At 33.9% G+C, this 24,282-nt stretch overlaps 2 protein-coding genes across 3 annotated transcripts in view; both read right to left on the reverse strand.

Moving 5' to 3' along the window:
• Positions 1-24,282, reverse strand: part of LOC111063046 (octopamine receptor beta-2R-like) — a 216,069-nt gene that overhangs the window by 126,676 nt on the left and 65,111 nt on the right. The window lies entirely within an intron of this gene.
• Positions 1,874-2,626, reverse strand: LOC120353439. Its single transcript, XM_039437235.1, has one exon. The coding sequence runs from the start codon at positions 2,624-2,626 to the stop codon at positions 1,874-1,876; it is 753 nt and encodes a 250-aa protein (XP_039293169.1).

Below are 24,282 nucleotides of genomic sequence, written 5' to 3' on the forward strand. Positions count from 1 at the left end.
TCACGATATTTCAAATATCGCTGTTTCTCAATGTTTATCGATTGTTTCTGAAAGTACAGTATGAGCATCAAACCTCCATAGTATCAGTGGTAGTTTAGTAAATGAGGTCTGTTCTATACAGAATTGGTGAAAAGTCCGAGAACGGCTCAATATCTCATACACAAAGGTGATTAGACGGTGGGTTTGATTGGGGATCCTACTAAAATTGAAAATACTACTTTACTATGACTTTGAAAATCTGGTCCGCCAACTTGGATCCGCCATATTGAATGCAACTTCATTTTTTCAAATTGAAAGGTGGTCATGCGATACATGATTGCGATGAAAAAAAGAGAAGAAAGAAGAAAAAAATGGCAAAAAAAAGAATGGTGAAAACCGCATATCGATATCTCAAACCGTTTTAAAATATATTCACATTATTAATTGATACTATTCAAAGCAGAAAGGAGGGGAAAAGTCCGAGAACGGCTTAATATCTCATACACAAAGTGAATTTGATGGTGGGTGTGATTGGGGATCCTAATCAAATTGAAAATACTACTTTACTATGACTTTCAAAATCTGGTCTGCCATCTTGGATCCGCCATTTTGAACGCAAATTTATTTTTTTAAATAGGAAGGTTGTCTTACAATACATGATTTCAATACGGAATATCAAGACAAAATGAATGGCGAAAACCGCACATTGATATCTCAAACCGTTCAGAAGATCAATACCATGCAAATCAGAAATGAAATACATAAGTGGTATTGATTAATAATGTTAATATCTTTCATATTCCAATGACTAACTTTCCATTAATATGGCGGATCCGAGATGGCGGACTAGATTTTTAAAGTCATAGTAAAGTAGTATTTTCAATTTGAGTAGGATCCCCAATGACACCCAACATCAAATCACCTTTGTGTATGAGATATTAAGCCGTTCTCGGACTTTTCACCCACTCTGTATATGATTTGATTGATTCATAATGAATTTGATTTCATCTTAAGTACTATTCTATAAGTAACCAGGTGTATTCTTATATGGACATACTCCTGCAATGACAAAACAATGAAACCTGTAGACCGATTTGTGATGATTAATGATTTAAAAAATATTGAAGAAATCACTCAAAGCGAATTGAACAGATGCCGGCAGACCTTTAATGATGACATGTTGATAGAGAGAATTCCGTTCACAAGGAATCACCAAATGTTTGATTTAATAAAGTGGAAAGTATTTCACAAGACAGGCTGGAGAGCTTGCTCATGTCTCTTGTACTGATTTTCAAATCAGCTACTTGCAATTATTACATGTGAATTACATGCGCTTTTTTCACATGTACTTTCAATATAACCCTGTTATATACCAAAGAAGGACTAAGGAGTCAATTTCGTTGGCCAATGAACCCGATCTACATAATGGTTAAACAAATATAACTTGAAAGTTTGAAGTTAATTGATGATAAAGATCGTCGAACAACCCCTTAAACAGACAAAGAAACCGACAGAATCACAAACAATGACTTGATGAGGCTCTAGTCATCAGTAAGAGCTCACATCGCTTGATCAATAACTCTTATTATCATCAGAATATCAAAATATTGCAGTTTAAAGTTTATTTACTCCAATATTTATTTATCTATTTATTTGAACAAGAAACAAGTGAGTTACAAAGATATACATTATAACAAGTATTCTTTTGTATGGTTTTCTAGTGCAGCAGAACAGCTTGGAAATTGTCTCAGTATGCTGCACACGTCAGGATGGTAGCTGAGTTGAAGTTCAGTCGAAGCTTTCTCAAAGAGCACTCAGCATCCTTGTGAAGTCGATTTGTGGTAAAAAAAGTCAATAGCTGGTGACAAGATGTTGGCGATCTCGGTGCATCTTTCTACTGGAGAGAAATCACTTTTGGTGCATTGCTTGAAGGGTCGGTGCCTCCCGAACGCATGAGATGGCACAACAGTCCCAACACTCTCCATAGAGTGCCCTGAGCTTCATGCAGAGATTTGTGAAAAAACTTTGTATCAATTTTCCTCCTTCTCCACTGCAAGGACTTCAAGTTTGCCGAATTGCAGGCCTCGCGGTACTGGAACTGCAGTCCTTGAAACATAGGGAAACACCTTCCACACAACATTCTAACAAACTTTCTCTGGACAGCCTTGATTCTTTGTGTTGAAGTGATTCTTTCCCTCTGCCAGATCACTGAGGCATACTCCAGAACACTCCTCACTAATGTGCAGTAGAGCAAACAAAACGAACGTTGGGCCTTGAATTCTTTGGTGATCCAGTTTATCATGCCAAGTTGTCTCCGAGCCTTCCTAACCGTTTTGTCAACATGCTCGTTGAAAAGAAGTTTTGAGTCACATGTAACTCCAAGGTCAACCACTGTGTTTTCTCGCTTCAGTTGTATTCCATCTATCATGTAAGCATGGAACAATGGATTAGTCTTCCTTGTCAATGTCATGAAGACTGTTTTGACAATGTTAATGGGCATTGAGTTGGTTTTGGACCAACTGTTGACTCTTCCTATGTCCTCTTGTAACAAATACGCATCTAAAGGGGACTGGATACTCTTATAAAACTCTAGATCGTTGGCATAGAGAGGTGCATTACACTGCAGAGAGTCAACCACATCATTCATAAAAATGTTGAATAGCAGTGGCCCGAGGATGGATCCCTGTGGCACACCCGATGAAACTGAGACCATGAAATCGCACACGAAATATGCGGTCACTAAGATGGGACAGAATCCACTGCGTCATGGCCTCATCAAAGCCATACTTGGGAAGCTTGACAATCAGTATCTTGTGTGGCATTTTGTCGAAGGCTTTTTGAAAGTCAAGGTATATCACATCAACCTGACCACGATTCTCAACAGTTGGACCAGCCTTAGAGAGGAAGCCTGTAAGGTTTGTGGTGGTGGATCGACCTGATAGGAAACCATGCTGTGACTCTGCTATAGTATGCTTCACCTTGTTGTAGATGTATTTGTACATAGAGAATTTCAGCAGCTTTGGCACTGCATCAAGAACAGAAATCGGTCTGAACTTGGAAACGTCTGTTGATCGACCTTTCTTCCGAATTGGAGTGACTGCAGCCTTTTTCCATGAGGCTGGGAAACCTCTTTACGATGGGCTGAGGTTGAGCGATTAGAGCAGCCGTTCCTTTCAGTACAAAGGATGGAATTCCAGAGAGTCCAGTAAATGAATTACCTTTCAGTGTTCTAAGTGCCAAGATCACATCATCACAGGTGAGTGTGGGAGTGCCAAATACAGTTTGGTTTCTATCATCAATTCTGTGAAAATCATGTTGAGTTGTGACATCGGTGGGCTTCTCGTAGACTGAGGTGAAGTACTCACCAAAACTGTCACAGATTTGCTTTGGTTCAGAAATGACCTGACTGTTGACAGTGATATTTTGAGCACTTTAAGATTCGGCTCTTCTACTGCTCACATATTTCCAGAAGTTGGAAGGTTTAAAGATTAAATCACTCTCAGCCTTTTTGATCATTCTATATTACTATACTCTATATTACTATCAACAATTTCCATTACTATATTCAATCTGAAACCTTCTACCATCTGGAATTCTCACGAAAATTCATTCACTGCGTCTCTCTATTAGAAAATTCAGTTAGAGTAAAAAATTCAGTCGACTTGATGTGAAGTTGAGAAATGTGCACGTGTCTAATTATTTTCTAAATATAGTCACTGTATGCAACTGCTCTTGTGATGGATACGTATGTCCGGAGCAGTAATATTATGCTGGCTTCATTTAGTGTGATATTTCTCAACACGTTGTACTTCATTCAAGAGGCTCCACTTTCCTTCTGCCACTTGAAGGTGACAGCGCAGGAATGTGACTACATGAGACCTAGTAGGTGTACGTGCAAGACAGAGAATAAAGTAATTCATTTCAAAGCTTTCAGGAAACTGGTGTAGCTTCTACTGGCTTATTCAACTAATCTCCCATTATTAACCAACAAAACTCCATCTCTGTATCAGGAGAAACCTCTCATTATCTGTGATTCTACATTTAAAGTCCAATTTCAATTCCTATTCTAACAGAGATTCATTGTAGAGAAACATTCTACAGATACATCCAGTATCTATTGAATTTTCATGGTGTGATACTTTATATAGATCTTTACACATGAGCTTGTAAAATCAGTTTGATAAATGAGAAGAAAATAATAATGGTAACGCATAAAAAGTGATAAAAAGTTACAATTCTTTAGTAACTTCAGTAGTTCAGTTTATACGATTTTCTAACTCATAACTTTTGATACTGAAAAGGGATGTATTTTATAGACTTCATTTGTGAATATATTTTCCCTTCACACTATGTTATTAGCCTATCTTCAGCCTATCTTCAGTAGTGATTTGACCAAAATATTTTTTGGTTATACGATATGGCTCTCTTAGTCCGGGCGCAAATGTCATGAATAAGGCACTCCGTGGTCATTTTTGGGTAACAGCCGTGGAAGATGTCTCAATTTCTTCGTTAGGTCTAGCATAATAAGGATCATGATGATGATAAGTCAATATTACAGGCAAACACCTCAGAAACAAAATGGCGTCCAAAATTTTCAGGTTTTTGATATATCGCTTGTATTCCAATTACCGTTCAAGATATTCAACCGTTTTTTTAGACGAAAATATTTTTTTTAATCTTCCTCTACAATTTCTGTTTCATAAAATTCTCTAAAACGCATATTCTTCTAGTTATAATCTTCAAAAGCCCAAGAAAACTTTTTTTATATATTTTTTTCAAATTTCATTCCATTATAACTTTTTGGTGCAAGAAATACAGAGAAATTTCAAATCTATGAAATTGAGAGCGTTTTCCAATTTTAGAATGATATATGTTAATGCACTGTACGTCAAAAAATGAGTTCTCCAGCGCCCTCCAAAGAAAACCCTGCATGATTTCTGGTGTGTTTTTCCATATGCATGAGGTTACAAGCTTGAACTATAAAATCTATTTTTTCATGACTACTTCAAGATAGAGACTTGCAGATGGTCTCAATCTCTTCGTTACCACAAGCCAAATAAGAATATTGATGACGGAAACAACAAAAATATTCGACATCATTGAAAAATTCAACATGGCGGTCATCATTGACAGACATTTTTATATCGCTTGCTATTCAGCTATTATGAGAGATATACGATTGTTTTTATTACCAAAGTGTTTAGAATTAACCAAACTATGTTGTTCCAGATAATGGTCTCATTTCGACCACTCATTTCATGATTTCATGATGAGTTCGGGGCGGCAATGTTAAGATTCAGTATGATATTTGTCAATTAATCAACAACCATTGATAACAATACAAAAATATCATATTTTTATTTTATTATTTCTTCCTTGAAATACTGCCGGGGGTATACTGGACTACCTATGAAACTCTGGTTTCACGGTGGGCCTCTAGAAGTCTATGGAGGATTCGTGTAGTACAACTGAGCTATCAAGCAGGAAATGAGTTATGTTTTCAAATTGATATTAATCTGCCCTCATGAGATATAGTTTGTGTTTGAATAATGACCAAAGTTTGAGTTTATTCGTTGAAAGTGGTAATTGAGTGAAAAATGTCTGATTAATTTATCAATTTAAGCCATCTAAATTCAAAATTTATAGTTTTAGTGTTCATTTTGACCAAAAATTTTATAAAAATTGTACACGTGAAATTCTAACCTTATCTTGGACTTCGTCACTTATAAATTTGGAAGAAAAATAGCACAAGGACTACCTTATTATTTTATCTTTCAATGTTATCACATTAGTGTTATTTGCATTGTAAATAAATAGAAAAAATAGAATAAATGTACGAGTATATAAATATTAAAACATCAATGACAAAATATAATGTCAGCAAATGATACAATACACCAAATATTAAAAAATCAACAAACAATGTTGAGTGGAACAGGAGTCGTATCAAATGACCAGCGCAGCGTCACCCCATTGAATTTGCAGTCTGCGTCCAAGTGACCTTTGAGGCTATAAGGGTTCACCGACATTGACATTGATCAGAAACCGAGGTGGCTTGATTGCTCCATGTGCAAATTGTGATCAACCGAATCACATGTAACAATAACAACATTACGATATAAATCAATCAATAGCATGCGAATTATATACTCAGACCAGCAGAAGTGAAACAGATAGTGAGTGAGAGTTTCAGCCAAAACTAATGGACATAATAGAGGGCGTGATATGGATCGATTCTAATGATAAGTGACTACTCAAGCGACGCGATTAAGTTGTCAAGGATAATGCTCTACTAGCTTTCCGTTGTTTTTCACTCCAGCATTATATGAATCCTACAAAAATATTGAAAATATAAATACAACATAGAAATTAATAAAATTATAGAAAATATAAATATTATATGGAAGTATAGTTAGTGCTTTAACAGTAGTCTAAACTGAAAATAACTCATCACATTGATTTATATTACAACTGGTTTCGTTGATTCCCATTGCAGATAGTTTGAAAACAGTTAGAGCTATTAATTTGATATTTCACTTTATTTTTTGAGGAAATTCTTTGGATTCATTTGAAACCCAGCCTTTTCATCTTCTCTCTATCAATAAACCCAGATAAGAATCGATGTAGGCTACTGTCAAATCTACTTGATAAAGATTCTATAACAAAACTTCATCATTTGATGGATCATTGAGAGCAGAAGTCGTCCATGAATGAGCATGATAAAGTTCATTGAAAGTATGCATAACATCTCAAGAATCATAATGCGGTGAAGTTATAAAAAATAACTAGAAATAAAATCAACTTTAATAAATATTTTCTGAAAATAATATGTTTTTACCAAGTGAACTTTGGCGAAACGTCAGAACACATCATCAACGTGGACATCACAACAGTCCTCGTTAAAATGACTAAATGACTAAAACTGTACACTGTAAGAAGATAATGCAATTATGATCATATTATTTTAGAACTTGGAGAAATGGCTTGGTTTCCATTGAAAATTTGGAAAAATCTTTTTATTTACAGTTATGATTTAATTCTTTAAAAAAATTACGGTTTCCGAGCTCGGGATTTAGCTAAATTCTAGACTTTAACTGGCTTTAAACTCTGGAGTCAGAAAATTGGCTTTCCGAATCGAAGCGTTAACGTAGTCGAGGACTTGAATAGACCCTAGACTTTATAGATTACGTTGGACCATGGAGTTTATAATATTTCGCTTTCTGAGTAAAGGGCTTATAAGTCCAGGACTTGAATTAGATTCTCACCTCTTTCCGAGTCAAGGATATATCAAAAGTCCTCAAGTCCAGAACTTGAAACAGCGTGAATTTAAACTCTCGACTGAGGTAGGTTTTAAAATTAAGTTCTGGACTTAAACTGAGCAAACACATCTCAGTCATTGTTTTGAAGTAGATGAATAGCCAAATAGATGTCTTGGAATACGTAAATTATTTGGATTAGTACATCTTAGCTCATAATTTATAGTTTACAGGTATATTTAGAAAATGAAGTATATTTAGTATATTTAAGAGTATTTTATGAAAGTATATTATATTGATGTATATATAGCCTATATCAGAATTATTATGTGTGAAAAACCAACCTTATTTTACGACTGTGACAATCATAACCTAGAAATTTTCAAGAAAAAGAATACAAGAATTGTTTTGTGATTCAATCCTCCAATGTGAATGTTATTAATCAATGTCATATCCAACATATGATTAATAATATAACAATAATAAATTATCATTCCACTTTTTTCAAAACAAATACGTTTTCCAACTCAATAGCCTACTAGAATTTTTATTCAAAAATAACTGGCAAGGATCAATGAACAATGAACAATAATAGCATAACGTGAAATGAAATGTTCATTAATTCATGTTTCAAAAGGTTAGGTTTTGCTTTGAATAGGCCTATGAATAAATCGAGACGTATTTTCACAAAATAATTTCTTGTTACAAAATAGTTTGGAGAGCATGTGCTCATTTGAATAAGCCCGCTTCAATCCGCTGTCTTCCATTGCCAGAATAACAACAATATAATATTGTGAATTTCCCTCATGTTTACTGCGTTAAAGTCCTGGACTCGATAAGTCGAGAACTTAATAGACCCCGCAGTTTAGAAGATAAACCCGTGACGCAGAAAGTCGATTTATACCCGAGTGCTTATTTTAGTCCTGGACTAAAGATCCTGGACTTATAAGTCCAGAACTTATAGATCCCGTGATCGGAATAAACCGGTAAAAGAGTATTTTACTAAAATTTGGGGATGGGCACACACTAGCTTGGATACAGATACAGAACCGTACCGTGTAATTCGATTTTGCTCTTTATGATTTTTGTTGAAAGAATCCAAAATCTGTTAGAAATTGTGTTATTCGTCGAAATGTTGAATAGCAAATCATAATGAGAGGAAAGAGTTCGTTCGAAAAATTTGATTGTGATTACGTGGATTTTAAGGAAGCTGATCAAATCTCAATGAGATTAAAACTGTGAATAATACAATTGTCTCCAATCAAAAACATAATACATGCTATCACGCTAATCAATTGCTTTAATGGATTATTGGAAAATTCAATCATTATACTTGGTCGGATTTTAACCAATACTAATAATTATGAACATTAATAATAATAATTATGGAAGCATTATAGGTACCTTTATTTGTTCTTTAATTTTAAATAACACCTGCTTTTCTCAATGACTCCATAAAATGAAATTTAAATTGATCTTGATACTCTGGAAGAATAAGTAATCAACAAAACAAGCTATTGTATTTTTAATCAGTGTAGCGCTTGTTATTACAGAAACAAATATACTAAGAATAGAAAACCCGTAATTGAATATTTTTCATTCCACCATCAACAATATAAGAAGAGTTGGAGGAATCAAGTACGGGAGAAGAGAAGAATCAAAAGAGTTTGGATTGGATGTAACAGTGGAGGACGATACGGACCATTGTATTTAATATCCAACTGAAGCGATTATTTTCGAGAAAAACCGTCCGGAGCATTTCCAGCTCCACGATTGAGTGTCAAATGCGAATGCCAGATCCGTATGCTGTGCAATTTCGTCGTTGAAGAGAGAGAGACAGTGTTTTTCTCAGCAATTGTTTCTTTTGGGGAAAAACGTTTAGAGGAAACATCTATTTTGGAGGAGTAAAGAAGATATAAAACTGGGGGAAAAACAGAGGATTGCTGACTGGCGATGAGAAGCGATAGACGTTTTCAAGCGTTAAAGCTGGAGAAAAAGTGCACATAAGATTGGCGCGAATGCTGGGAGGGGATTATTGAACTGGAAAAGCTCCAAATCACTGGCCGAAATCTCTTTCACCTGCTGAACACCCCAATACTTGGAAACAACAAATTTCTTTCTCCAACCTTGAAAAACTGATGTGATTTTTTCCATTGAGCAAGGTAAGCGTAATTGGTATCAATCGAGAGATGAAATTTGTTCATTCTCTCATACTGAAAGCAATAGTAGAAATTCAGTAGTGAAAAATCCGATAAGAAAGATAAAGGGAATGAGTAATTCACACGTTCATAGAGGTACACAGAAGTTGATGAGTAAGATGAAAATTATGAAGACAATAGACATAATATGAAAATGTTTAGATTGTTTGAGTACAAACACTCATCATAATTATTATAACATCAGTCATTCTTCTCTAGATTTTGGCCGAGGGCTATCCAGGTTACAACAAAATTTGGTGTTTCAAGATTCACAGGACTATGAATCTACGATTTACGATAATAATCATAATCAATAATAATAATTGAATCAAACCTTCAACGACAAATCACATAAATACACATTACTAGCAGGTAACGCGTGCTCCGCAAGGGTCCATCTTAAAACATTACAAACTGAAAACTTGACCGAGTGGAATCTTGAAGAGTTTGAAAATAGGCACAGAACCATTTTCTATTAATAAATTAAGAATCTGCAAAATTTCAAGGTGATCAGTCAGTAGTTTAGACGTGATGATGCGTCAAGCATAATTTTCCTATCCCGTACGTGTATGAGCCAGTTCTTTCCTTTATTATAGTACAGATAAGTTCTTCAACTTGGTGCTAACCTAATAAAGTGACAGAGCTCAAATCAATGTACCTAAAATGCAATGTATTCTAGGTACCTTGACTCAAATCTTGTTCAGAAACCTTCCTCAACTTAATGCCAACCTGACGAAATTTGACTGGTTATCAATTTAGTTCCCAAATTTAACCATCTGTTTCGAAGAGGTAGTCTCTCTTGATTATAGTTCTGTTTTAACATATTATTATGGTATGTATTCATGTCCCATAAATGAAATTTGAACATAAATTCTGAAAACTCTGGAAGAAAAATTGAAATTTGGTCTTCGAGGTGCACGAGATTGATATTTTTAGAATCTATGTGCAAAATTTAACAATTTATGTGCAAAACAACAAAATTATACAAGCACCAAGCCGAATGTGTGGATGAGGGAAAGTTCGCCTTTTGCTTCAATAAGCTGGAGACTGTTGTAGATATAACTGACAGAACGTAGTGAGGTCTATGTTTCAACTCGATTTACTTTTGTCTGTATGTAACGTGATTACGGCCAAGCGCGTTGATAGAATTCGATGAAATTTGGCAGGAATATTCCTTTTCCAACTGCGCATCGATGTATACACAAGGTTTTTTGAAATTTTGCATTTTAAGGATAATATGAAAAGAAAAGGAATTCCTCCATACTTTGATGTCACTTTATATATATCATTTACTTTGAAGATAGGATCAGACTATAGAATTATTCATAATCAATCAACTGACAAGTGGATCATTCATTGCATGCATTACACAGAATATCGGAGCACCAAGCTTCGCTCGTTATTTATTTATTGACTTTTGATAAACCGAACACAATTCTTCAAAATTATTGGGGAAGGACTAACATGCACAGCCCAAAACTGTTTCTTCCCCGAATTTTGATTTATACACTATAAATAGTCCAGAAAGTAGGTTATGTTCCATACACATGAATTCAGGTTCAATTTTCTGTTCAAACATTTGAAAACAAAAAATTCTAATTTAGATTATTTACAGACCAAATTGAATAACAAAATAACACTCACTAATCACCTAAAATTGTCAAATAATGATCAACTTTGAAAATTATGATAATATACTCCAGTTTAGGAGGATTATCATATCATGTCAACAATCAGATTATGTTGATCAAGTCGATTAAATTGTCTAGCTAGATAAAACTTCTCGCTGATTGATTATGATTACACAGCTGAAAATAATTCTGTCTCTCTCCCACACAGGCACACGCATCTTCTGTTATCGAGAGACGACAAAATTATCATCTGTTTTCCAAGGATCAATTATCCTTTTCATGTCCTTCAGCGAGTTTTCCCAAGTATGAGACCTAGTGCAATCGAATCTTTATATCATGAACCTACTATGTTCCAAATTTCGTTAAAATCGTTAGAGCCGTTTTCGAGATCCGTTAAACATAAATAACCAGATATAAAAATAACCAGATAAATACAGAAATTGCTCGCTTAATAAAATAAGATGTCTGGCCGTGTCTATTTCTATAAGGTAAGGTTTCAATCTCAGACCAGATATAGAATAGACACGGCCCATTGTATATTCACACTGAAAGTCGATGAAGCCTTCATCACTACTGCCATATCGCCTCATCATGACTTCAGCATCGGATAGAAAACTTTTCTGTAGAGTTTGTTTACATTGTAGTTTGTTTTGTATATAGTGTGGTCCACGTTATAATGGCAATAGAAAAAGATAGAAGAATAGCGATGCCAATTCTCTGCATTAATTAATTATATTTGTACACCGTCAAAAACATAATTGTCATCGCTGTGGACCTAGAAAAGGATAGTACCACCGGCTTTGTCGAATGATAGACAAGGATAGCAAAACCAAAGTTGATCAAATACTGTCATTATAACGTGGACCGCACTATAGATAATACTGAAAAGTTATATCGAAATTACTTTCATTCAAATTATCTTATTATGAATAAGATTTATATTTTGCTATTATTTTTAAGAGAATTTGAAATAGAATACCCACCGAGCAACTTTATTTCTGTTGTTTTGAAGTTCAGATTGGTGTATCACAGCTTTTCAAATTAGCCGCCATTTCAGATTTTTTAAAAATGAAAATCTGATCCAAAAGCAAAGTTTTGAATCAAATATTACAAAGAAAGACATTTCATTGATGAATTTGATTAATATTATATGAAACTGATTATCTTATCAAGGAAGTGGAGACTAATATTAGATCGAATTTAATGGGATGAATTTAGTAACAGCTGTGTACACTCAGTGGCAAAATGTAGTCAATTTGAGAGACTCTGCAACGTTTTTCTTCTATCTTTTTTCACTGCTATTAACGTGGAATGCCCCAGTATGACGTCATACATGTTGGCTTCACAGGGTTTGACTTCCCAGCGCGTCTATTCTATATATGGTCTAAGGTTTCAATATTTTTTATGAAGCGTGCCCATCAGTATCAATATTCTCACATTTGAAAAACAAATTTAATAGATGATTAAAAATAAAATGAAAAGTGATTAAATGAGCTGAAACATATTCTGAAGAAATCATGATTGAAAAAAATCATTTATAAATAGTTGAGAAATATTTTTATCAGATGGAAAGATTATCACGAAACTGGATAAATCATCATATGGGATACAAATTCGAACGTGAACCAAGTTCATTAACAATATCGGGGCACTGAGCTTCGGTCGTTATTTCCATTTATTGATAAACAGAACACAATTCTCTAATTTGATCGTGTTTATATTTTACAGCTGGCTATACGTCAGCTTATGAATTTCGGGGATGCGATATTTTGATTTTCTCAGCTGTTTCAGCCAAGAATCCTCAATTATCCTTTGTTTGTCGATTTCCTTTTAATGTCGTTCAGCGAGTTTTCCCAATGATGAGAGCTAGTGCAATCGAATTTTTATATCATAAACCTACTATGTTCCAAATTTCGTGGAAATCGTTAGAACCGTTTTCGATATCCGTTGAACATAAATAAATAACCATAAATATAAATAACGAAATATAAAAACCAAATATGAAAATATATACAGATATTGCTCGCTTAATATGATAGGATAAGTGGGTTTTTGATCTTGGAGAAAACAAATAACAGTTTTTAAGAGTAAATTATGATTCAACTGTGAATTGTGATTCAACTGAATCAACTAGAACAGGTGATATCAGATACTTGTGGATGAGAAAATTGCATGAGGTCTTCTGTTCACAGAACTACTAGTATTGTAACTTTCAGGTTAAGTTATTGGTCAAATACTCTACTTTTTGACGCACAACTGAATTTCATCCCCTCATTAGGGGTTGTAACTCGAATATTTTGAACGTAGAAAACCCTAGTAGTTCATCATTTCAAAGGCCTTTTCAAAACGAGAAAGATGACACCAATAAAAATTGTGCCGTGCTATGAATTTAGAAAGCTAATTTGGAATTTAGAAGCACACACATTATAACTTAATGAAAGGGATGCTTGATAAACATACTTAGTGCTAGAGAATGGGAAACCAGAAATGACAAAAGAGACAACGAAATAGAGAGAAGATATCAAATATATTGTCGCCTTTAACAGTTAAATTCATCAGTTGATAAAACAAACAAAATTAAGTTGCATTATGAAAGCCGAAAATAGAATTACTAAATTTAGAAAGTTATCTTCGATACAGATAATTCGGTAGTAGCCTACTCGGTCTGCTTTACATTGAAAACGTTTTAGATTGAATCATAAGAAACTTGAAGGACCCTAATTCAAGAAAGAATAATGCAAAGTTATCAGAGATATTTATCGATCGTTAATCATAAATAACGATAAATATTTAAAATACAGATCAAAATAAAGTTCAGAAAACACTTAGTGAAATATTGACATTAATAATCCCAGATATAAGAAAAACACTGTAAAGACAAATATTCCAGAAGGGTTACATCACGGAATTCTACATAGGAAGTCTATTCAAGAATATGTGACATCAAAATGAATTTATAAAAAGGCTAGGGTCCTTGAAATTTCAATCGATTCTTCACAACCTTAAGATGAAAATATCATTTAAAAAACATTTATCAATAATGGACCTTTAGACATTTCATGTACTAGTTCAACTCTAAGTAATTTAGTGGATTATAAAATATAAATTTGAAGAAAACTGAAATTCCCTGCTGGATCCTTACAGAGAAAATATTTCAATGTAAAGATACAACCGAAAATCTTCAAATGAAATAAAAATTTGTAATCTATTAATCCCCAAGTCCTAAATCTCAAAGTTACGTACGATTTAACAATAAAAGAAGAGTCTAATTCAGCGCGTTTTAATTGATTAAATGGTTCACGTTTTACCCATTTTTGAAAGTCTATAGTCACTGAAACCCATTCTGCCACATCCGGAATTCCTGGGACGTTTGTTTAGTTTGGAAAAAGTTGTTACCTCGAAGCTGTTTCGACAATTTGAATCTAGGCTCGGTGATTGAGCTCTATAAGTCCAGATGGAACAGGGACCGAAAACCCCAAGATGGCTTTGCTTCCAGGACCGCCATCAGTCAAAGGCATCTCAGCGGTTTAAAAACACACGTTCACCAGACATTCATGGACCCGTACATTGACCGCTGTTAAAAAATAAAAAAATAAACAAGGATAATGCAAATTAACATCACTTTTCATAATAAGGTCTTTCGAGTATAGTTGTTTGATATCAAAAAGGTTTTCTTGATAAATTATATGATATGTAGGTGATTTCTTCCCAATCAAAATCATTGGAATGATTTTAAATATGATAAATAAAGATGATAAAATTACTAATAGAATTAATCATGAAATACAGATTCTGAAAATCTCATAACAAATTGACAGATCTATTATTATAAATAATAATAGCTTCCTCTTCAGAAATAATACAAACGAAAACTAAAAATAATATCATCATTCCTTCTGATAGGTACTCTACATTTCTACAAAACATACCGTTCATTTTCTTCCATTATTGACAAGTTTGAAAGATTTTATAAAAAATACAATTAGCATCTTCCATAACAAGAGAATCAAAAGAATTATTCTCAAATACTTTACTCTACTAATATTACAATAGAAGAGCAAATATACAAAGATGAACAAATCCTTTGCTGGAAGCTTTTATAATTACTCAAATTACATTATAGCCTAATTTCACTTACCTTAGAGGAGTAATTGGAGGAAAATCTCCATCGTTAGGAGACAACACTTGATACTCTTTCTCTCTTTACTTTTGAAGAAACTTCTAAAACGCAAGCAAACTAAGCATGCTACTACAACAGAAGGTTGCAGAGCCAATAAAAGGAAAGACTAAAGCCGGCCAAAAGCCATAATAAATATCTAACACTACATAAGTTTAAGCAAAGTTACTGAGAGATTACATATTTAGTTCTGTTAGCAGCAATGGACAGATGCTGAAACGGTACGCTTGTCTTGTCGAGGAGCTGTGTGATCGGCCATACTAGATGGCAACCTAACCAACGTTAACTGTGATTGGCAGTTACTATTTTCTTGAAAATATTCATTAGAATTTCCGCCAATAGAATGGAATGGTACAACTATAATTTAAGATACATTCTCCCACCAATTGACAGCTATTTTCAAAATTCCTTACCAAATAAGGCATGATTGATAATCAATCGAACAAAAATTCCTTGCCTTATAAGGTCATGAACCAAGCTGATGCTCCAGGGAAAACATGGTTTTTCCTAGTAGTGTGCCTTCTATGCACACACCTACAACGTTGACACTACACAACGCAGAAAAGCAAAGCAGCGATTTTCATAACGGGCTGACTTCTCATGACAATTCGCATAATCCTCATCATTCATAATTAGAACATTGAATATTGTTACAAAATGTTCTATGATACTTTTATCTAAAATGGCGGCTGATTGAACTTTATCAATTATTTCTTTAAAAACTAAAACTTTAATCAGCCGCAATTTTGGATACAAGTATCATCGAACATTTTTATTGATGTCATCTCTATTGTTTTAGAATGGCCTTAAAAATGATTTATTACACAATGACTGTTAACATTTAAAATATTTGAGTTACAACCCCTCATTTCCTTAAAAACTAAAAACTCAATCAGTCGCCATTTAGGATACAAGTATCATAGAACATTTAAATTGATGTTGTCTTTCTTGCTCTGAAAACGCCTTTGAAATTATGTACACACAATGGGTTTTTACATTCAGAATATTCGAGTTACCCCTTTATGAGGGGTTAAAATTCAGTTGTACGTCAAAAGGTAGAGTAATTAATAATTACTAACCAATAATAAGTAACCAATAATTATTATTTATCCTGTAAGCTACAATATTATATCTACAACAGTCTCCAATTTATTGAAGGGTTCCCAGTCATATGACTCACTCTGTGTGGAAGATTACATACACATGGCAACCACATTCTCAAAAATTTCATAATGTCCAAGAAACCAGCTGGATGTTAGTAGACATTTTCACATGAGCAATTGGCTTGGATAGAACAAAAATAGGATGAGAGCACTGCTTCACCAGCATTAATAATTAATTACAATATAATTATAATTGTTATAATAATATATGATATTTTTGAATCTCTCACGAGCATTATGAGATAGTTATGACGTAATGATAATGTATTATAATCTCATAGTAATGATAGATAGTCTTATTATGATTAGATAACGTGTGGTAATGATTGAGGTTTAGTGTATCCTGAGCTTGAAACCGGTCCGAAATCAGTGCTCGGAATAAAGAGGTGACCCACATTCTAGAAATAAAATAACAAAAATGTTTCTATTAAACTACCAACTTCAGGATAAAATTCATGGAAGATGACTTTTTCTAGGTCTTATGGTTGTAGGTACGAGTTCTGCGTTGAATATCGAAAGAGATTTAGGTGGAATAAAAGTTTCTATGCCACTGGAGTGAAAAAGTCCACGGCACAGCATTATGGAAATGCAGTCGTGACAGGAATTGATAGTCCTGAAGAAATTCGAATGACCGAAGAAGTCCTCAGCTCTCAACCATTCTGCTTACAACATCAACCTTCTCAATATTTTCTTCATTCAAGCAGTTTTGTCAATATCATCAATGAATTGGGACATCGGAATCTGTAACCAGAATTTATTCAAGAGATAAAAGAGACAGCGAATTCTGTAACCAGCATTTATTTTGTTTCTTTCAAAAAGTAGCAAAAATCATGAAAAGAGACAGCGAATTCTGTAATCAGCATTTATTTTGTTTCTTTCAAAAAGTAGCAAAAATCATGAACTGAACCAAAATAAATTCACTTATCCACTGTAAAATTTCTATCTGACTTTTTTTGCAAACGGCAGAGGCAATAGGCCTAAACAGTATTACTACTTGTGGAAGTTGTAGTAGGAGTAGGAGCGCAGTGATATACTATTATTCCATTTGAGGTTGGAAAAGTTTAGTTGGCAACTACAAGCTTTTAACCAACTTTATCTAGGACAAGTGTTATTGTTTGATCTCCACCAAAACAAGATATAAAGAATCTGTATTGAGCATGTGAATCATCGAAAAATGAAGAGCAAAATTTTTTCGTTTTTTACGGTGATGATATTATTTTTAATGCTATTCACACTCATGTGTCACTCCGTGATCATTCATTGACGATGATGAGATTTTTCTCAGGAACTATTTTATAAAAACCGTAATCAAGGAACAAGTTGAAGTTCACTATATATTTCGATTAAAGGAGTTGAAGAAGCAGTTTCAATGCTTTATGAAATTGTTTCATTCTTAATCTTTGATGTCAAACAATTGAATCGTACAATTGAATTTGAACTTAGTAATGAAGCCTGTGTCATCTTTGAACATGATTACTATAAGATAATGATAATAGGCTGATATGAATCCATAGTAAAAGTGTCCTCAACCTCAGCTTTCACATGATTGGTATCCAGCATTCGACACTCGATTCAACACTCGATCAAATGTGGTATCAAGAAATAATAATTTATCAGTTCATTTGCTGATGATAATAGGATAAAGTCCTGTTGATGAGGTTCTTTGTTAGCACGAGCTCACCCATCTATGATGTGAACCGGGATCGATGCCGTGATAAAATTAGAAGAGCAGAAGATGGGATCTGCACATCTGCTGGAGCAACGGAGCTCCCAGAAGAGGCACGAGAAAATCAATTCTTTTGTCTGGCACGTATTTTCCGCAGCTCTGAAACGACATGAATCCTATTCCTCTTTCATTCATGAATCTGGTAATGAATGCATTCCTGGAGTTGTGATTGGAGTAGGGAGCGTGGGATGTGAATATAATGAGACCGGACTGATTTTTTGTCGCTTAGTTGGAGCGTGCAAATGCCAACGAGAAGAGTTGTCATGTGCTGGATTTTTCCTGACAAAGGATGGATTTGCCTCATGGAAGCCATGGAAGCCATACTCCTTGTTAAAGCAGGCAGTTTTATGGATTTTCATCCGTTGATCAGCACAACACTATACTATTCTTTGTTGCGAAATGAGCACCACAGTAAAACAATGCTGACTAGAAAAAAATACATGAGTTAAAACGTACACATCTCTATTATAACAGAATGATAACATTATCATTATCAAAGCATTGATCCAGTGTGCATTGTTCATTTTCCTTAGACCAATACAGTATTATAAAACTCCTCGATACCAACAAAGTAAGACGCAACAAATTTCACTGAATTTTCTAAATAAGCGATGAAGTGAATCGTACGTGAGTCTTGAAATAAAAGTTTTGCAGTTGGGAGTGGGATTCGGAAGGGAATCATTCTTGAGCTCACAAACTTATGACAGAAGCAGTTTCTCCCGTATAAACGTACTCAACTTTTTCCAACTTGTGACCTAAATCTGATTCCCGAAGTAACTTATAAATTGCCTTGAAGTTATCGATCCCATTGAGTGGATATCATCGTGTCAGGGGAATACTTAACTTCATGTCAATAAATTCACGAGAAAACTCAAAATAATGCTTTCTAATTTCCACAAATTTCATGATGTGATAGTCTTGATGCTTCTTGGATCCAGTTGAGTATTAAATACCAATGTTCATATTTTTATGTTGATCTGAATCATTAAATTGATGCAGGGTTTGCATTTCAACAGCTTGGAGACCTCGATGAAAGTTGAAGTTTTTGGGTTTCAATAATATTAGTGAAGCTGATTGTAGAAACACAAATAAACAAAGAAAATTTAAGTGAGCCTATTGGAAGCACATAATCCTAATGAAGTTTTGTCAAGTCGTAGACTGAAAAAATTTTAATTTTATAGATCATCATGTCTACGATCTTTTATTCTATAGTTCATTCTTCAGTTTTGTTAATTATTCAACTCCATTGAATTGTCAATAAGACCAATTTTTCTATGTATAAGGTTACATGAATTTGGGATTTAGATGGTTTTGGATTCCATAATAGTCAAATTCAAAACGTTAACGTTTATCTTGACAAGATGAAATAAATTGTAAGTAACAGCATAGCAGCATGGAATAAGAATAGAGGTAGTACTTTGTACTCATGTTTTCTCTATGGTAACAGTGAATACACTAAATTTATGTTTGAATCTGAAGGCTATAATCAGAGTAATAGGTGTGAAGTACTCATTCATAAATCGTGTTCACAAGTTGAGCAGTAACTACTAATTGACAATTCTATTCCACTTGATTTCGCATTCAATCTCATAAAATTCAATAGAGCTAGTAGAACCGCAACGGTATAGCGATTTCACGACTAGAGATTCCAATTTCACTGAATAAATAAATAATTTCCTTTCAATTCTTTGATTGTCTTCCGAGTGGTGTTTCCTTTAGACGAGCAGCCGTTTCGGAGAGTCAAACTGAGGCACTTGAATAATGAATATGCTTTCTTCTCAGGATGAAAAACAAGTTCTTTGGTACGCTTCTACTTCAAGAGGAAATTCACATGTTTTCATAGAAAATTAGGCAATATTCACTGCGTAATAAATCACGCTTCGAAATAAAACTGTGTTTCTTGGTAGTGCACGCAAAATAGTCATATCTACCATGAATGTGATGTCTAATAAATTATACTCCATATTATAGTCAGCTTGAAAACTATTTTTATTCTTGGTTCAGAAATAGATGCTGATTGTGTGTCGTGCTATGAATTTAGAAAGTTAATTTGGAATTTAGAATTTAGAAGCACACACAATATAACTTTATAAAAGGGATGCTTGATAAACAAACCTAGTGCTAGAGAACGGGAAACCAGAAATGACAAGAGAGACAACGAAATAGAGAGAAGATATCAACTATATTGTCACCTCTTACAGTTAAATTCAACAATTAATAAAACAAAATGAAGTTACGTCATGAAAACCGAAAATAAAATTACTAAATTTAGAAAGTTATCTCTGATATAGATAATTCGGTAATAAACTTACTCTGTCTGCTCTACATTGAAAACGTTTTAGATTGAATCATAAGAAGTTTAAAGGACTCTAATTTCAGAAAGAAGAATTGAAAATTATCATAGATATTTCTCAGAAGTCAATCATAAATAACAATACATCTTTTAAGAAAAGATCCACATAAAATTCAGAAAACCCTTAGCACATTTAGAACACACTTGGAAACTTTTAAAACACTATCAAAATACTATCAAATGTTAATAATATCCATTCTGTATCTTTATAATATGAAAGCTGCAAAGACAAATATTCCTCAAGTATCACATCACGGAATTCTACATAGGAAGACTATTCAAAAATATCTAATATCAAAAAAATTAGAAAAGCTAGGGTCCTTGAAACTTCTATTCGATCCTTTACAACTTTAAGACCAGAATTATTTTAAATCATTAATTTATCAATAAGGGACCTTTAAACAATTCATATACTAATTCATCTTTTAGTAGTTTAGTAGATTATAAAATATAAATTTAAAGAAAACTGAAATTCCCAGCTGGATCCTTACAGAGAAAATATGGCCTCACATTTCAATGTAAAGATACAACCGAAAATCTATTACTCAAACCAAATTAATAAAATTTATAAACTATCCATCCCCAATAATATCTCAAAGTTACGATTTAACAAAAGTCTAATTCCGCACGTTTTACATCCCTCCCCTTTTTGAAAGTCTATAGTCACTAAAACCCATTCTGTCACATCCGGAGTTCCTGGGACGTTTGTTTAATTTGGAAAAAAGTTGTCACCTCAAAGCTGTTTCTTCAATTTGAATCTAGGCTCGGTGATCGAGCTCTACACGTCCAGATGGACAGGAGACAGCATACCCCAAGCTTCTAGGACTGCCATCGACTCAGAGGCATCTCAGCGGCTTAAAGACACACGTTCATGAACCCGTAAATTGATGGACTCGTACATTGATGGACCCATACTTTGATGGACTCGTACTTTGACCGCTGTTAGAATAAAAAATAAACTAGGATAATACAAATTAACTCAACTTCAGTTATATCATAAAGTCAACCTACTTTAGGTTATATAAAACTCAAATCAATACTTATTACTTAAAACACAAATAGACATTACCTACTTCAATATCTTGATTTAATAGAAAAGAATTTATTTGTAATCAGGGTCATGCCCTTTATACAAAGAGATGAGTACGTAGTATTCCATAATACCAAACTTTAATTCACTAGTTGATTGAACAACTTTTCATAACAAGGTCTTTTGAGTATTGTTGCCAGTTTGTTCAGTCAGTTCTCTTACATAAATTACATATATAGTGTAATTTAAAAAAATAAATTACATGATAGGTGTTTCCTTGAGAATCAAGAAAGCTTTTCATTAGAATCAACAAACAAATAAAATCTATAACACAAATACCGTCATGTAAATTCAGGTTAATAGCTTCCTCTTCAAAAATAATTAAAAATCTCAATTCCTTCTAATAGGTACTCTAAATTTCTACAAAACATATACCGTTCATTTTTTCCCAACATTTATTAGTTTGAATATAAAAATACCACCTTCCATTACACAAGAGAATCAAAGGACTATTCTCAATTATTATACTTTAATTACATTACAATAAATACTTTGATGGAAGCTATCATCGATAGTAATTTCCTTAATTATATTATAAATCTATGACGTACCTTTAGTAGCGGTTATAGGAGGAAAATCTCCATTGTGAGGTGACAATTTGATAGGCTATCCTCTCTTCTCAATAAAAGCAATTACTGAGGCGGAAAAAACTAAAAATGCCACTGGAACAAAAGGTTCCAGAGCCAAATACTAAAAAGCCTAAAGCTGGCATGGAAGCCATGATTAACACAAAATATTGATCAGACTACATTTTGTACTGCTTATGACAGAGGACAGACGCTGAGTGAAGCCCACGGTACGCTTGCCTGGTCTAGGAGCTGTGTGATCGTCCATACTAATAGACATAACCAACGTTAACTGTGATTGGCAGTTACCATTTTATTGAAAAAATTCATCACAATTTCTGCCAATAGAAAGGAACAGTACAACTACAATTCAAGATACATTCTCCCACCAAGTGACAGCTATTTTTCCTTGACAGCTATAAATTTTCTTAGTACTATAACTTCTACGCACACTCTTGCAGAGTCGACACATCACAACGCAGAAAACCAAAACAGCGAAATCCATTTTCATAACAGGCTGACTTCTCATGATAATTCGCAAAATCCTCATCGTTCACAATTGGAATAATGAAAATTGTTACAATTGAGAAGATAAAACTAGGCAAATATTTTTCATACTCAGATCCAAACCTTAATTTAGGCATTCAGATCAGTAAAATTAACTCAATGAATTGAGCGAAATGAATCAATAATCTTATCAAATCACCCACGTACTTTTCATTACCCACACACAGGCTTCATCCAAAATGAAAAAATCTTTCCGGAGTAATGAAATAAAATTTGTAATATTTCAATTGATCAATATATAATACCCGATCAATTTTTATCCTGGACTTTAATCCAGGTTGAAGATTTGCACACAAATTTAAGAAAATGAGGAGAGCTTTCACAAAATCCAAAACTATTTGTAATCTTGAGATATTGTACGTTGAACATAATAAATGAAAATCGTTCGAAATTGAGACATTAATCATTTTCATTCATCATTAATCATTCTCAGCATGAGGTTGAAGACAAACCTCCATCGTGCTCAATTCTAGTGGAATCAAGGCCCAGTAACCAGATTGTATTTCCAACTAGCTGCGAAAACGCTCGAGGGTTGTGATTACACCTAAGCTAAGGCATGCCATCATCTACTCCCACCCGACGAAAATGGCCCTGTTGATGAGAGATCCCTCACCATGATAGCAGCATCGTTCAGCAGCAGTTACTCACTATCACCACTCGAGCTATTACGACCAGCTCGAGAGGCCATAATTACCAAGTGCTCTGTTTTATCATGCTAGGGCAACTAGGGCAATAAGCATGCGTCATTAGAAGATTAGTTGATGCCAAAAGAGGCAGCATTGAGTAACTCTTTACTGTTCACTGACTGAATTGAGTCTTGATGGGAGGTTTAGAAGATTCTTAATAGCGAACAAAAACATGATTCCATGAATAAAATCAATAATTCTCTACAATATCAATACCGTCTTCTCCAGTAATATTTTTACTTTGTTCTTGGCGATTCCAGAGAAAGTACTTGAACGAACTGATAGCACAAGACACCAGCAAATTTATGCCCTAGATGCTCAACGTTGTTTATCATGATATCAAATTTCCGAAAATATTAATTGTTGACACTGAGATGTGGTCATAGTTATTATGATTTGTGAAAATGAAATATGATCTGAAAAGCACACATTTTCGTTCCTGGGAATAGTCATAATACTGAGCAGGTCCTTGCATATTACCCATTTGAGATCAAGAAATCTGTCCTGAAAACAACAGTTTCAATTCTGAAAAGTTATTCTATAGAGTTATTGGAAAACAACAATAAGTTGTAGTTCACAAACTACAACCAATATGAAACTATACGAACAATACTAATCAATATGAACCACTATCAATACAATAGAAATTCACCTTATTGTCTCAGTATTATAAAATTATCTCTGATAGCAGCACATCAGATTTTTGAACTGATTTATGAAATTTTATTGACTATGATTATGCTATCAAGTGGATGTTTACAAGAAAGTGAAATTGAAAATTCCCTGACTTTTCAATAATCTCCGGTTGCCACTTTGGAAATCACCGAATTCACTGTGAAAGCGGATCGAAATATTCAGCTATTTGTATGTCTTGATGAATTTAAAATGGC

This window comes from Nilaparvata lugens, chromosome 1 (genome assembly GCF_014356525.2).
Source record: "Nilaparvata lugens isolate BPH chromosome 1, ASM1435652v1, whole genome shotgun sequence".
Lineage (NCBI taxonomy): Eukaryota > Metazoa > Arthropoda > Insecta > Hemiptera > Delphacidae > Nilaparvata > Nilaparvata lugens.

What these genes read in the sequence shown, in the direction of transcription:
- LOC120353439 (XM_039437235.1), bottom strand. Translation starts at nt 2,626, where the DNA reads ATGAATGATGTGGTTGACTCTCTGCAGTGTAATGCACCTCTCTATGCC.